The 15,410-nt window shown below is 41.6% G+C and overlaps 1 protein-coding gene and 1 long non-coding RNA gene across 2 annotated transcripts in view; one reads left to right on the top strand and one right to left on the bottom strand.

Moving 5' to 3' along the window:
- Positions 1-9,219, top strand: part of C7 (complement C7) — a 23,349-nt gene extending 14,130 nt beyond the window's left edge. The window contains exons 16-18 of the mRNA XM_037374344.1: positions 1,475-1,571; positions 6,471-6,655; positions 8,604-9,219. Coding sequence (XP_037230241.1) covers positions 1,475-1,571; positions 6,471-6,655; positions 8,604-8,791 — 470 coding nt within the window. The 3' untranslated portion in view covers positions 8,792-9,219. The remainder of the gene's footprint in view (positions 1-1,474; positions 1,572-6,470; positions 6,656-8,603) is intronic.
- Positions 1-15,410, bottom strand: part of LOC119141758 — a 16,177-nt gene extending 767 nt beyond the window's left edge. Inside the window, exons 1-3 of the long non-coding RNA XR_005102031.1 lie at positions 14,879-15,410; positions 14,647-14,733; positions 1,737-1,826 (exon numbers count right to left, since the gene is read on the bottom strand). This is a non-coding gene — a long non-coding RNA (uncharacterized LOC119141758). The remainder of the gene's footprint in view (positions 1-1,736; positions 1,827-14,646; positions 14,734-14,878) is intronic.

Genomic DNA, 15,410 nt, shown 5'->3' with positions numbered 1-15,410 from the left:
AGAGGCAGGTGGCGGTCAGGCTTAGACCTCAAAAGGTGATGGTCCTATGAGATTCCCAGTGTAACTTGTCTGCTGCTGTGTCATATCCACATACACAGGGAGCGTAAGGATTTCAGAAGGAATAACATAGCTGTACAATGAATGGCCCACTGCTGCTAAAGTGCTGAAGTACTGTTGCCAATTACTCCTTAGACTTAGCTGTAGTGACTGATTTTAATAATTTTTTTTTCTTACATCATGTATTCAAATTATGGTAATAACTAAAACCAGTTTCAAATGCTTCTATCCTTAGAAACAGCTTGTGCCTGGCTGTAAGGGAACATTATATTAGTACAAAAGTTAAAAAAAAAAGGGGGGGGGGGAGGGACACAACAATTAGATTAGAATAACACAACAACAGTTAAGAAAACAAGGACAATGAGATAAAACAGCTAAAAAATAAGAAAAAAAATATATATGCAGACAATGCAGCACACATACATTATAGGTGAGAGTATTTAGCAATAGTGTTGGTAACAGTCAGCTATACAGCCAACAGCCCCAGGGATGGAGACAAGGCAGTGATCTTTGTTGGAAACTTCCGCTCTTCAAGCAGACATGGTTATGTCTGCTGTCTGTATTGCAATGCATGGCAACACTTTAATTTTTTCTTCTCTGGCTATTTCTGCCTATTTGGCTTAAAAAGTCTTAATCCATAAGGGAGATTTGTTGAATTTTTCTTTTTTAAAAAGGCAACAATATTCAGGGGTAGTAAAGTTTCACGTTAACATAGAAAACTACAGACATATAATCTAAAACACAAATCAGGATAAAACTTTCTTGCTATTACTTGCTATAGACATCTCCAGAGGAACGTTTAGCAAAGGCTGATTTCATTTTCAAGCTTGGAATACAACTCAGCACTCAAAGAATAGTACATGTGCAATGACGAAAACTCCTCAATAATCACTATTGGTTTTGTTTTTAAAGTTAGTGCAGGCTGAGGACTAATGATAGAACTTGTAGTAGTCATCACCATCAGTGTATAAAGATATTCAAGTTCACACTTTCACATAGGACTTCGAAGCCTTAGCTTTTCTAGTGACAATAGTGAAGCCAGTAACTCTGAAACCTAATGATAAAGCTGTTGCCAACTATGATTCAGCACTGCTCAGTTTAGCAGAAACAAACAGCTGCTGCAGAAATTAGATGAATGTTTAAGCTTGAGCATAGTATCTGTCTCCTTCCATCTGACTCACGACCCGTGAATAAATTACTGAACAGTAACTTTGCAAAGTATATAGTATCTTCTTAATAATGTTGATTACTTTCATGCAGTAGATACTTTTAATGAGCATGCAGGATGTGATTTTATGTCATGGTTGTACAATTCAGTGCCTTTTAAGCTCAACTAATAAGATAATTTCAGAGTAGACCTTTAACAGCCCTTGTTTTTCTGACCCTTAATAGCACTATCTGTTTTCTTCTACTTCAGTGCCCAGTGTGAAACCAGAAGTGACAGAGCCTAAATGTCAGCCATGGGAGAAAGTACATCAGTCACAATGTGTGTGCAAAATGCCCTATGAGTGTGGGTAAGTTCAGGCTGAATTTGGCAATGACTTTCTCACTTTATTCAAGACCAATTAAATTTCTTAAGTCTTCAGTCTATGACAGATGAGAAGGCCTTACTCATATGAGAAGGAGGCATTGTAATTTGTTTGCTTTACAGTTCAATCTGTGTCCTGTTCATCACTTACCTGCCTTGTCAGAGCTGTCAGTGGGTTTTGGCAGTGATGGAATTTGGTTGGATGACAGAAGGTGAAGGCATAATTTCAGCTCCACTTGATCTGTGAAATAGATGGAAAAAGATACAATGATATTTTGAAGATTTAGAAGATTGAGGAAAAGTTAGAACAGAGGCCCTTGGGACATAAACCATCAAAGCAGTAAGCTAGCAAAATAAAGCTGATTTCTTTCTCCTGATGAGAGACTGGAGAGTTATGAAAGCCACAATAATCTAATCTCCCATTTACACAGCAGTTTGCACAGAGCAGTCGTGTCACCTTTCCTGAGCTCATAACTTGTAGACCAGAGTTTATTGTTTCCTGTTTGATCTAAGCCTATATTCTGCAATAAGCAATGCAGGAGAAATATAAGGAAACAAGTAACTCTCTCAGTTCTTTTCTAAACATAGAGGTAACAGACGCAAAACAGGGGAGTAACAAGAAAATGCTTGAGACCACCTGGTGCTGATGGCCAGATGTGCGAAAGAGCTCAGCACTCCAACATCTGGGCTGGTTTGCATAGACAGGATGAAATCTCCTATAAAGTCATAACAGCAGGTGTGAGCTCTGGATATGAAATCTGGCCAGGTTTATGTCACAGCAGGAGCTGAGCAGTTTGGAGAGTCCAGGATAACAGACTAAATTGGTCTTATCCTTGTGTAGTAGGAAGAAGAAATTTTTAACTCATCTCCAGTGATTTCAAGGTAACAGAATTTCTCAGCTGAGGCTGTGTACTTTCCATCAGCCACATAGCTCAAGAGTGCACTGCACAGTGACTCTAGTTCTCATCTAAAATTATTATACTTTGAGCATCTCAAAATTAAAGTTGGTGAGCTTAGTTCAGGTTTGTAGATCCACTAGGCAGTTCCCTACAGTCTGAGGCCATTGCCTTGCATGCAAAGGTACGTGCCAGGTTTGTAACAGCTGTGCTAAGGCTCTGTTCCTATCCTTAAACACCTAAATATTCTAAATAACCTGGTCCTACTCTTTTTGTTTTGATACTCATTAAAGTGAGGCAACAACCCCTCCTTTGGTTCATGGGTGTGTTAAGGTAGTTACAGTGGAAGATGAGGGGAGTCCACAGTGCTAGGGAAGGCCTTGGGCAGAGTCACAATAACCTTGGAAGTTAAATGAATTACATTCAGTTATGCATCCAGGCTTCAGTTATAATTAATCTACTACTTGCATGTTTCTATTTTTTATAATTATGTTCAAAATGGCAGAAGATAGATAACAGTCATTTCTATTACCTGATGCCATCTTTTCACTCTGTCTTGAAATAACACATCTAATAATAGAAGGATAAATCATCAGCTGTCAAAGCAGACTAATCTGCCAGCCTGTGAAGGCTGTAGGAGTAAGGCACGTAAGCAGATCTTGGTCCTTCCTCAAAGAGCAGAAGTAACTTGGCTTGCTTTGCTGTGGCAGTGACTTTCAGCAGCAGCCTTTGCGCAGAAGACAGCTGGGAACAAGAGTTCACACGGGAATTCAGGAACACCGTGGTTTCAGACCCATCCTACATCTTTTCGGTTTCCAAGAGACTAACAACTGAGGCTTCCTGGGACAGCACAAGAACCCTGTAACAGGCTGGTGAGGGGTAATTTGTCCCTCATGACATGGTGCCTTAGGCTACATCTATCCTCATCAGTTAGAGCAAGGGAATGATCCTGGGCATTAGAGCTGCTAAATTGCTAAAGCAGCTCCTCACAGAGCTTCAGCAAGGGCCAACTCCTGGATAATTCCCAGGCACAGGGTGGGAGTTACTAGGGTCAGGGACCATTTCCATCTGATGCCCTCCACAAAGAAAGTTTAACAGTATGGACACCAGCTGTTCTGTGTGAATTGACTCTGGTGTAAGGAAGGGGTCAGAGCACAGTGCATTAATACGGATGAAACCTCAGCCTCCAGCAGCTGAAGACTATCTCCACAGTGAAACATGAGAGTTGATAATTTTAAAATATGACTCTCTTTTTTCCTCAGAAGTTATTTGCACAGCATCTATGTCTCTCCTAAGAGTTCTTGGCATGTGTTAGATTATAACTTCTGGTCTTGAATATAATTTTAAGAAGCTAAAATAATTACCAGGATGCTGAATTTTTCACTTTTTAGTTTCATTGAAAGCTGCCTGCCTCTCATTGTAGGTGAAAGGGAGAGAAGGTATTTGCTGCCTTGCATATGCTCTTTAATTTCTTACAATATCTGCCTTAGTAAAAGCTTGTTCTTATCCAAGCCTTCTTTTTTAGGTAAAAGGTATTGAATTTCTCACATTCACTTTACACAAAGATTCTTCTTTGCCTCTAATAATTTCTATTGCACTGCTATGGTGCTCCCAGCCTTGTAATATCCCTTCTCAGCAATGAGTGCAAATTATTAATTTCTGAGTACAGATTCTTCATCCTTTTTCTTATGCATCTGAACATGTTGATGTCCACTGGCTTTCTCCCAGCTGACCCAGCTGAAGCGAGTATGTGAGACACTCTCAAGACAATTCGAGGGATTATACTGTAGTGAGAGATTGGCAACGTGGAGCGTGAACCCCTCGGTTCAGCCTTCGGCAGCTGGTTCAGTCAGCCTTCTCCCTTCTTTTGGGTGTTGCTAAAGTGGTGCAGAGCAGGCAGATTAGTGCAGTTGTGTTTGGCCTTAATCTTTTCAGCTAAATTAAGCTGCCTTGTGTACAAGATTTTGACCTTAAGACTTACATATTAAGATTTATCACTCAGGCAAATAAAGAAGGCCTCTGAACAATTTTAGACATAATAAACAACTTAATTAAAGATTAGATGCTTTCCCTGAATCACACTTTGTTCTTCCGAATTTAAGGTGGTATTTAAAGATAAAGTTTTTCTTATCCCTCTGTCTGTAAAGATAACTTCACGTTATAATTCTGTGCACCACTAACTCATAGGCTGTGCAGCCAGATGAGCAAACAACATGATGCAGACAAAGGCACCGGGTTCCTTTGTCAGCTGCTTGGGGATGCATCCCTTGGGCTGTCCTCTTAGTGTGCCTCAGAATAAGGTTAACCTTATTCTTTATGTTAACAAAGGAGCCTTAAGGAAAGTTCAGGCAAGAAACTTTACTAGAGTTTTAATGGCTGGTATTTTGACTGAGCATAGCAGTTAAGGGAGCCATTGCAGTTGTTGATACTAACTTCAGTAGGAGGTGTAATGAAGTTAATAATCTTCAGGACATATTCAGTTGCAGGTAGATGCAGCCAAGTTTTCAGGCTCAGCTGATGAACTCTGTGCCATTTTTTAAATATCTTCAAGGTGCACTATGTTACAGGTAGTTTAAAATTTCTGTAAAGCTAGCTCTTTTAAGAGGCTTCAAAACCATCTCACAAAGAACCATTCCCAAAGCTTAGAGCAGGCACTTTTCATCATATAGATTAAAAACCACTTCCTAATTCCCAGGAAAAAAAAAATAAGTCTTAACACTTGGCCAGCAAGTGAGCAAGGTTTGAGTCAGGACCTTCTTACTAGACCTTCCCTCTTCCAAATTCCTCTTGCCTACTCTCACTAGCCACTTTCACAAGGACTGTTACCCATCCCTTCAGACAGTCCCATGAAGATCATTAGGGCCATTTGCCTGTTCCTCATCAGCCTCTCCTCCCCACCAAACACCTGTGTAGCTGAGATTGACCCTCAGAACTGACCCATTAGACACTAAAAGTTTCGGTGGGAGTGTTTGTGAGCTCCGAAGGAGGAGCTGTACTGAGAATAATCCTTTGGTGCCCCATTTCAAAGGTCCTCATCCCCTGAGAACACATCTCTGCTCTCTCATACCCTGTGTGGCACCTTACCTCTGGCTGTAAAGTGCATCTGGGAAAGCACAGGCATGCCCTGTTCTAGACAGGCACTTTTATTGTTCACTCCACACAGATGCCACTTATTGCACTGAGAATAAGTGGACAAGTTTGGGGTTTGAGATTAAAATCCAGAAATAATGGAAGGGTTCTTACAGCATGAAACACAAATTATAGCAACTTCTTGGAACTGTCCCCAAAGCTAATGCTGTTTAAGGTTGTCCAAGAATTGCTATTACCACTTTTACGAGCTAATTTTTGTGAGTGTTAGAACAATATCTGAATTTCAAGAAATATACAAACAAATTCCCTGCATAAATAGAGCAGATTTTTCATTAATTTTCTGTGGACATTATGTGTATTTCCAGAAATATCTTTGGTCTCTGATGTTGGATCATAACATTTTGTTTAGTAAAAGTTAAGGTTTTCAAGGACAGCAGAGAAAAAGTCTTTAAGCATAATCTAATGTCTTTTAATTATGAAATACTTATGAAACATTGTAATGAACATGCATGTGTGTACATACCATATGTGTATGATATGTTTCTATGTATGTACTTAATATGCATACATGTGCGATATATTAGATTGAGGTCTGAACCTTTTTTAACTAAAGTCTCAGCCTCACTGCTACTGAGGTTAATGGCAAATGCCCAGTAATATCCATGTCCTTCAGAGGGGACAGATCCTGGCATTGCTGAGGTGCAGCATCATGTGGAAAAGAAAGGGCTGAATTATTCACATGTCTATGTCTCAAGTTCCCTTGCCTCAATCCTAGGATGTACTTCAATGAACAGGGAAATTGGAACTGGACCCTGAATGTTTTTCACATCCTTAGCAATTCTTAAGGGGTACCAAGAAAAAGCACATTTAAATAGCCCAGTCTCTGCTTTTGTTTTCAGTCCTTCCCTGGACACCTGTGCTACAGATCAAAGAACCAAGAGAAACACACCTTTAACTATTTGCAAGATGCATGCCTTGGAGTGCATGGGCAGAAAATATTCTGTTACTAACGCAGAAAACTGCAAAATACCTCAGGCAGCTGAAATACCGTGTGGATCATGCCGTTCATGGGAAAAATGTGATGGTAAGAGATTCTTCACAATTGTAAGCAAAATTGTTTACAAATTTTATTGTTATTTATGAATGAAATAATGTTTTTAAAATTAGGTCTATATCCCCTGTTATGCATTAGCTATAGGTCTGTCCTGGTATGGTATCTCCAGACCCTCCCAGAAGCACCAGGTACTGCTAAGCGAGTTCAAACCATCAGCCCAGTGTTTGGTGTCCAAACATGGCAGGAAGCTCCGACCATGGAAAAGAAAACCCTGCAGGACACAGTAACAAAATGCACTATCTGCAGGAGAAGTTTATTCCTAGTCCCTGCTAAATGAATTCACCTGTTGGTCCCTGGGAAGTTTTGGGTGAAACCCTTGCCCTATCTTTTTTTACTGTATCCAGCTGTTTTAAATTCCTCAACACAGTAGTTCCGGAAGTCCTTACTGCCCACAGGAACAGCAAATCCTTTCCTAAAATTTGCCGAGCAGTATCCCCAGCAGTATTTTATGTCAAGGAATTCAATGTCTTATTCTATACTAGCTAGGAAAGCCATTTACTTTTATTTGTACTTCATTGCCTATCCTGTTTCTCATATTACGATCAAAGATGAATGTCTCTTCCCTCAGAGGAAATAGTCCCAGCTTTTTGCAATCTGTCTGCAGTGGAAGTTTTCAAATTCCCTAATGTAATTTCCCTGAGTGTCCTACACTACACTGCCTTTAATGGAGGGTTGCCAGAAATGGGAAGATAAAGGAGTAAATTAGGTTTCTAGAAGTGCTCCAGCTAGAGGCACAGTTATTGTCATATTTTGAAAATAAAAAAGATTACTTGATAAGGGTTCATCTCTTTTGTCTAACAGGGTTGAATAGCCAAAATAATAAAAAGACATAATCAAAACTGGCTGGAGCTTCAGGAGAGACAAACACAGGCAAAAAACCCCAAACCCTAACAAAACATACAACACCAAAACAAAGACAGAGTTATGAAAAGTAAATCTCAGATGAGACCTTCCTATATGATTGTTTAGCTGTCATAACTGATAGAACTATGCACATTTGTTTGTAGGAGAAGATTCTTTGATTTTAGTGAAACTGCCAGTATGTAAATGAAGATAACAGTTTCAGGTGTCTGTATGATCAGTTTGTTACTGATCCAAAGACAGATCTCTCATCTTACATGTTGTTTGGACTCTGGAGCAGTAGATACGTGAACTGGTTCAAGCAGTAACATCAGAAATACCTGACATACCTCAGGCATCTTGAGCAAGTGTTTTCCACAAGCGCTACCAGCCTCTCTGAGCAGAGGAAGCCCCAGCAGTGCACCACTTGTCTCCACTTCTAGTTTTATCACTGAACCTGAGTATCAGCTAATGTTACTCTGGTTAGGAAAAGAATCATAGAATGTTTAGGGTTGGAAGGAACCTGTAAAGTCATCTAGCCCAGGAAGTGTAGACATCTTCAACCAGATCAAGTTGCTTAGAGCCCTGTTCAACCTGACCTTCAAGGCTTCCAGGGATGGGGCATCTACCACCTCTCTGGGCAACATGTTCCAGTGTTTCACCACTCTGATCATAAAAAATTTCCTCCTTGTATCTCATCTGAACCCACCTTCTTTTAGTTTAAAAACATTACCCCTTGTCCTATCTCTACAGGCCCTGCTAAAAATTCTGTCCCCATCTTTCTTATTATAAGCTCCCTTGAACTGTTCAAAGGCAGCTATAATGTCTCCCCAGAGTCTTCTCTTCATGCTGAACAACCCCAACTCTCTCAGCCTGTCCTCATAGGAGAAGTGTTCCATCCATCCCTCTGACCATTTTTTGGCCCTCCTTTGGACCCACTCCAACAGGTCCTTGTCTTTCTTCTGTTGAGCACCTCCAGCAAATTGCTGTCAACCCTGCAGTTTTGCTGGAAATATTTTAGTCTGTTTTTTATTCAGTTGGATACCATCCTGAGTGTTTTCTCTGTGATTTCGCTTAGCGCAATCCAACAGCTGTGTTTGTGATGAAGATGGGCTGTGTGAGGAAGGAGGCATCCAGATCTGTGCTGAAGTGAGTGGCTCTGCTTCCCGTCGGACCATGACCGAGTGTGAGGTTGGGCGGCTCAGATGCCAGGGGGAGACTGTCGCCCTTGTCAGCATAAGGCCCTGCGATGTACAGAGCAAATAAGATATGTTACGGTTCGTTTTGCTTATTGCCATGGGATATGTCAAAATGTGTCAGCTCTTAGGCAGGACGTACTTTGAACGTTGCTTTACCAAATGTAAGCTCTGCTGTGAAGCCCGCCACAGCTGATGAGACTGTGCATCAGCTCTGGTCAGCTTTGAATCAGGGCCTGAGGTGCTTCATTAGGGAGCTGCACTCACCACTACTGCTCATGACAGGGCTCTTGCTTATGCCCCACACTTAGCACTAGCAAGTTTACCTCACATTTCCTTCAGAATTAAAAAATATTGCCGAAGTGCAATACTGCAGTTGCTGAACTAGCATTTATAATAATGGATTACAATGTCTGACATTGTAAATACATTTTTCTTAAAGCCACACAAACATATGCATGGACTGAGTAGACTTAGATTGAAAAAAAAAAAAAAAAAGAACAAGCTTTACAGAGTAAGAAGTATGATTCTTCTCTTTTAATAAAGTAGCTTCTCCCTGCTGTGCCTTATTCAGTTGAGCAAACAGTATGCACAGCATTGAACCTCTCATAGAGCCTAAAGCTTTTACAGGTCAAAACAATGTGCATTAATAGTAAAGCCAGCTTAATGAGAAGATGCCTATGCTTGCAGCTTCTCATACACAGAACCACTTCATGAAAAATCATCATTTTACATTGTTGTAATTATCATCATGGGCTACATTTGCAAGGGCAGCTAACTCAGTTGCATGTCGCATGCATTTATGGTTGTGCCAAGACCAGTTTGCTTACAGACCGTTGCATGTAGAGGCCTTCCACCACAGCAAAACTTTCTCAAAGACAGTTATTATGGAAAGTGTATCTTCACAGAAATGGAGACACTCGGCATGCAGTCCCTCTGGAGTGACCTTTGGACAATCTCCTAAGACTGTTCCTGAGTAAAAGAAGTCTGTTACTCTTTCCTTATGCAGTTATGCATGCTGTCTAGTGTAGTTAGACAGTGACATCTTTGCTTACCTATAGTGTACCTTGCAAGTCCATTCAGGTACCTGTCCTGGAAGTCAGATACCTTTTGACTATTCTCAGGTGCAAACAAGGATAGCAAGTGCAGTACTATCAGCAGGAAGCCTGTATGCTTTTTAAGTGACAGATTTTATTTCTTATTATCAATAAATACCTACCAGATAAAACATCTCTCTTGGTTGTCATGTTTATACCTGTAGATTCCTCACATAAACACTACCCTCAGCTGGAAAAGCTTTGCTTACCGTTGTGCTGACAAAAAGCATTAAGCCAGAACAGGAGCAGCTTGCTTTCCCTTGGAGACTCCCTCTCCTGGTGACAGCTGTGTGGAGGGGAAGGTTGCCACCCCACTAACCAGAAGGGCTTCCCGACCTTTATGCTGTCTGGAACTTTATGGCAGGTTTTTTGTTTTTTGAACAAATAGCAAATTCTTGTAATAGCTTATAGATGAAAACAAGTAGAATAAAAGCCAAATTAGTTTAATCTGCTATTGGGTCTATGTAATTTGCTCAGGAGTAGCACGTTTGGCGAGCAGACAGATGTTTGCCCCTTGGTTACTCCCTACTCTCTTGTCCACAATTTCTAGGCTTTTTCTTGGGGCAGCTGGCACAACATGTGATTGTACCATGAGCCCACTGGGTAACAATAGCTTCCATAGATGCTGGAGGCAAGAGAAAATTGCCTGGAAATTTCTTGATAGATAGCACAGGAACAATAGTGACTTGGTGATTCATGTCTTCAAACACAGTGAAACGCAGAAAACCAGCACAGGACTTCATGAAATGTTGAGAATTCCTGCTTAAGAAACAGTTTAAAAAACCAGCAAGATTGCCTGATAATCATCTCGATACATCAGGGGGAACAGAACTCCATGTCCATAAAGTAAATTAGTCTGAGATAAGACAGACAAAGTATTAATGAAGGCTGCATTTCAAATGCTTCATCCAGTCCCTGACATCTCGCTGTTTATCTGACTCATCTAAATCTTCACAGGGATCCTTTTTCTCTCCTTTTCCTTTATAATTACCCACTCCATCTTTTCCCCTCCTACTTCTCAGCCCAGCCAGCTCCTTCCCTGTGGACACCTCATAGACTCTTGCCTGCAGGTGTCTGGCAAAGGTCTGCTCCCCTTTGTGCTGTGACACCACAGTCCTTTCCCTGCCTCACTTCTTCTGCATGCTGTTTTCAGTCTTGTGCTTGGCCAGGTCAGAAAGCATGTCAGTTCCATCATCCCTCCTGAAAATCTGAGGTCATCTTACAGTATTTCAGAACAGGCATGATACCTTTTTTTCTTTCTTTTATAAACAATCAGCTGACTGTCTAATGCTGCTTGGGAGGGAATAAGAAGGAAGTGAGTAGGTAGAAGTTTTCTTCAAAGCAATATGACTATTTAATGAAGGAAATCCAGGCTCATGTAGGACCAGTGACTGGGATGACAATGTGTCCGATCGTTTGTTCATTCATTCCTATGATATGCACATCTGCTGGCCACACTTTGGTCCTTTCAGTACAGAAGTATCCCTAGTCACTGTGGTCCACTTCTTCACCTTACCATTGTTAAACTAAAAAGGAACTGTAAGACACTTTTTCTTGGTGAGGGAACAAAGTCAGATGAATTAGTATCAGACGAGAAGAACAAAGAGGGGATCATGGTTCCATAATTAGAAAAATTACCTGGAAGAGTGGTAAACTCCTTTGTTTTTCCTGAACTAAATGACCATGTGTTGCTTTTGGGAGCATTTGGCCCATCACCATGTGTCGGGATACCTGGGGGAATTTTATATTAGATGACCTGCACTTTGGGCAGCTGAACTGTGAAGAGCAGAAATAGAGAACTACAGAACATTTCCATAGCAGACAACAGCCTTTTATGGGAACTGGGGTCTTTTAAGCTACCGAAAGCATTACTCTGCCTTGCTTTCACATTTTGCAGTCTCTGATGCCAGATGCAAAGAGACCTGCAATGCATACATGTCCCAAGAGGGAGCATATTACTGTTCATGCAATATCCTAAATATTTGCTCCTATTATCAATAAGATCAGATCCTCCCAGGGATGCATAGAGGCACCAACAGTTTCATATATTGCTTGAAGAGAGAAGGAGAAAGAATGAAGGAGAAACCTCACAGCAAGGTGATAAATTTTTGCAAATTACATTCAGCTAAAAAAACATTACTCTCTAAGAAGCTGTTGAAAGACAGAAACCAACTGGGAAACTGGGCAATGCTGTGGCAGATTAAATGTAACTCAGACTGAGGTAAGGTAAGCTTGTTATCTATACTGATGAGCCAGACTCATGGGATCATTTGACGCCAGTGACTTGGAAGATACCACCACAAATTGTGCAGTAAAAAGGCTTGCCTGAGGCAGAGCAGCGGGTACAAGGACAGAGTGGAGGGACCTTTATAAAACAGTAACACTGAAAAGAATTCCTCCTAGTTTACACTATGTGGTAAACAGTCCCATCATGTGGAGTGAAACTGAGCCTTGGTTCCTTCCTGGCAAAAAAGTAGTCCTCTGGGCAGCAGAACTATCAAGACCTGGTTGTCTAGTATTTTTTGTTCTCCTTCCCACACCCGCCCCGCACCCCCCACCACCGCCCCACCACCACCCCCTGAGTCTTTGATTAGGAAGAATGAGTATGCACTGTGTCCTTTCCTTCGGGGAAGACACAGAAGAGATCTTCCTCTACCCCGCTGCCGGTTTTCATGGAAGATACTAAAGAATCCCTTTGGGATGTCTAACACTCAGTTACGTGTTGTTAAAAGGTAGTCAACAGATTCAAATACTATTGAAAGGACAACACAGGTTGGTAGGCTCCTGCTCAAATGGCCCTGCACACAGGCTCGCTTTCTGAAAATCAGCAAGCTGGAAAAGGTGGAAGGAGACAGCCTGGAAGCAAAGGTGGGAAGGATACAGCAGGAATGGCACAGAGCACTAGTGGCCCCAGGTTAAGCATAAGACATGGAGTATTTCCAAGCAGAACAGACAAGTAGCTAGCGGAAACTTAAGAAAGAATAAAGATTTTCTGATGTATGTTTCCCTAATCTAGGAGCAGCAACTCAGCACCTGAACAGTGACAGAGACCTTGTTTTCCTATACAGTGCCATGGGAGAAGCTTTCCAACTTCCTCCCATATGGGAGCCTGCCTGCATGGAAAAGATTTGGGACCAATGTGCACCTGGTGTCTAACTGAAGGAAAGCAAGAAATGTCCACCAACATTTACATTACAATGGTAGCATTAATCATGCGAGCTACAATTTGCAAATCTTTTCATTGGAGACTGTATATCCCCATTGTGCGTCTCATGGCTCCTTGAGCTCTCCCGGTGGAGGTATCCTCTGCCTTTCAGGGTGAGAGACACACCGAGTGGGAGGCTGTGGCTCCCAAAGCACTCCCTGATCTGCAGCCCTGGCCAGGAACCTCACAGCTGACAACAGATCAGCAGTTTAGTGCCCTGCTAAAGCAAAATGTCACTAACTAAAACAAAAATGTTTTGAAGAAGAACGTAAGTTGAAGACATTAAAAACCTGGTGTGAATAACATTTACAAGGTATATTATTCTCTGCACTGAGAAGTCCCTTTTCTCTCCTGTTTTGTTAATGTCTTTAGCTTTGACCAACTGCACATGCACTCCCGCTTTTCCACCCCTCTTCTTGTAGGGCTAAACTTGCTGCTTTCCCTCACTTGCCAGTTCATAACCTGATGAGACATGCTTGCAGTTTCTTTAGGGACAGATCTTTACACCATATGATTTTGCCAATTGCTTTCAACCTGGGAGCTGTTGCGTATGTCTTTGTTTGTTCTCTCTCCAGCCCCAATAGAAGCTTAATCAATAATCTCCTGCCCTGCTCTTGTCACGACCTAAAGCCATTGCATCAATAGATTCATATGGCTATTACAGGTCAGCTCCATTTCCACCACAGTGTTCTCTGCCACATTGCTCACTGTGATGAGCTGCCACTGTAACAGCAGAGCCATTACTGTTTATGACAGGAGGCACAGGAATAGAAACTGCTATTGATATCTTTCTTCCTCTGCTGCAAAACACAGAGGAGTTGTCTCCAATCAGCAGAATGATGCTGCTGGCACCCCAGGTCTTCTGCCAAACTCAGGAGTCATGTTAACTGCTTGGAGCTCATACTCCAGGTCCTGCTCTCCTGCACTTGTTCCTCAGGTGGCTGTTTTCATTTCTTTTGGTCAGAGGCCAGTGGGCAAAGTCCTGCCCTACAGCAGGCAAAAGAAAACTATCAACTCACTTTAGCACTTCTCTAAATGAATTTTTATTATATTCAGACCTCTAAGAATTGTATTAGATGTGAATATACAAAATAAAATTTAACAAGAGGGAAGCAGTGACAAAGAGCTGCAAATAGTGCTTTGAGCAGCCTGGTAGTTTAACCAAACTAGATCACTAGCTTCTGGTAAAGCAAATTAATGGGTTTATATTTTACTGTTGACAGCAATTACACTAAAACTTACGGTGATAGTAGCATCCACTTCCTGAATGATTATCATAACTGAACTTGCTTGTATTACAAGCCTTATTTACCTAAAGACAACACACAACAAGCACAAGCAATGTCCTTGCATTTTGAGAACTGTTACTCAGGTGATCAAATCTTATGATGATGAGAGCTACGTAAGTACTGTCACATGCATAAAGCAGGTTACAGCATTCTACTTGTGCAATTAGTCCAGGCATATGTAGCAGCAAAGGCTGCTGTAAATCCCCTCCAAATAGAAAAAGATGCCGAGGCTGGCATTTTCAGAGTGAGAATGAATTTATTTTTATCATCTCCCAGGACATGCACGCTGATATCTCCACGAAAACAGGATTGCCATCTTTGTTTCAGTACATACCATTGTTCCCAGCACACAAATACTGTCTTTCTGCATGATGCTCCCACCAAGATGCAGTCAGACTGCTTCTAATCCTTGGAACACTGGCTGAAACAAGAGGAGGAGGTATTGTAATGCTCAGTGGGAAAATTTGGGTGCATTATCTACAGGATAGTTAGAGTTCTATTCCTTTTTTTTCTCTCTACATTGTTTCCTCTACCAGGTTTTATGGAAGCTTACCCATACGACTTACCAAGACGACAAAATCCTCGTAAGTCCCAAAGATGGCCTTAGGCTATTCATATCTACTCTCCCTGCTCTTTAAGCTGTCCAGACACAGCATAGCCTGATCTGGGGACCATGTAGCTGCAGTAGGGCAATACAATGGCTGAGCTAATAAGCCCTGGGTAGATCAGGATGGATTAACTTGAGCACAGGGCAGTGCTTTGAGACTTCAGCCAGCTGAACAAGGCTGAGAAGAGATGGCCCAAATACAAAGCCAAGACCAGGAGTGCCAGCCACAGCTATCTCCAGCAAGGACTGACTGCTTGTGCTGCTTTGCTGCTCCACTCAAGTGTCTCAGTATTTACAATTCTTGTTGATTTTAGAAAGAGAGGGCATGTATCATAAGGCTAAAAAGTAAATCGAAGTGCTGACATTGAGTTTGTACCTACAGGGACAAGAATGATTACATCTTTGGTGAAGCCTCTCTGTTGTACGTGCTCACATATGCAAGCTAGTTGCAGCCTAAACGAGGACTGCAACAACCATGGCTGTATTGGTGA

The sequence above is a fragment of the Falco rusticolus genome, chromosome Z (assembly GCF_015220075.1).
Source record: "Falco rusticolus isolate bFalRus1 chromosome Z, bFalRus1.pri, whole genome shotgun sequence".
NCBI lineage: Eukaryota > Metazoa > Chordata > Aves > Falconiformes > Falconidae > Falco > Falco rusticolus.
The sequence above is the reverse complement of the archived record's forward strand: the minus strand, read 5'-3'. Positions and strand labels throughout refer to the sequence as shown.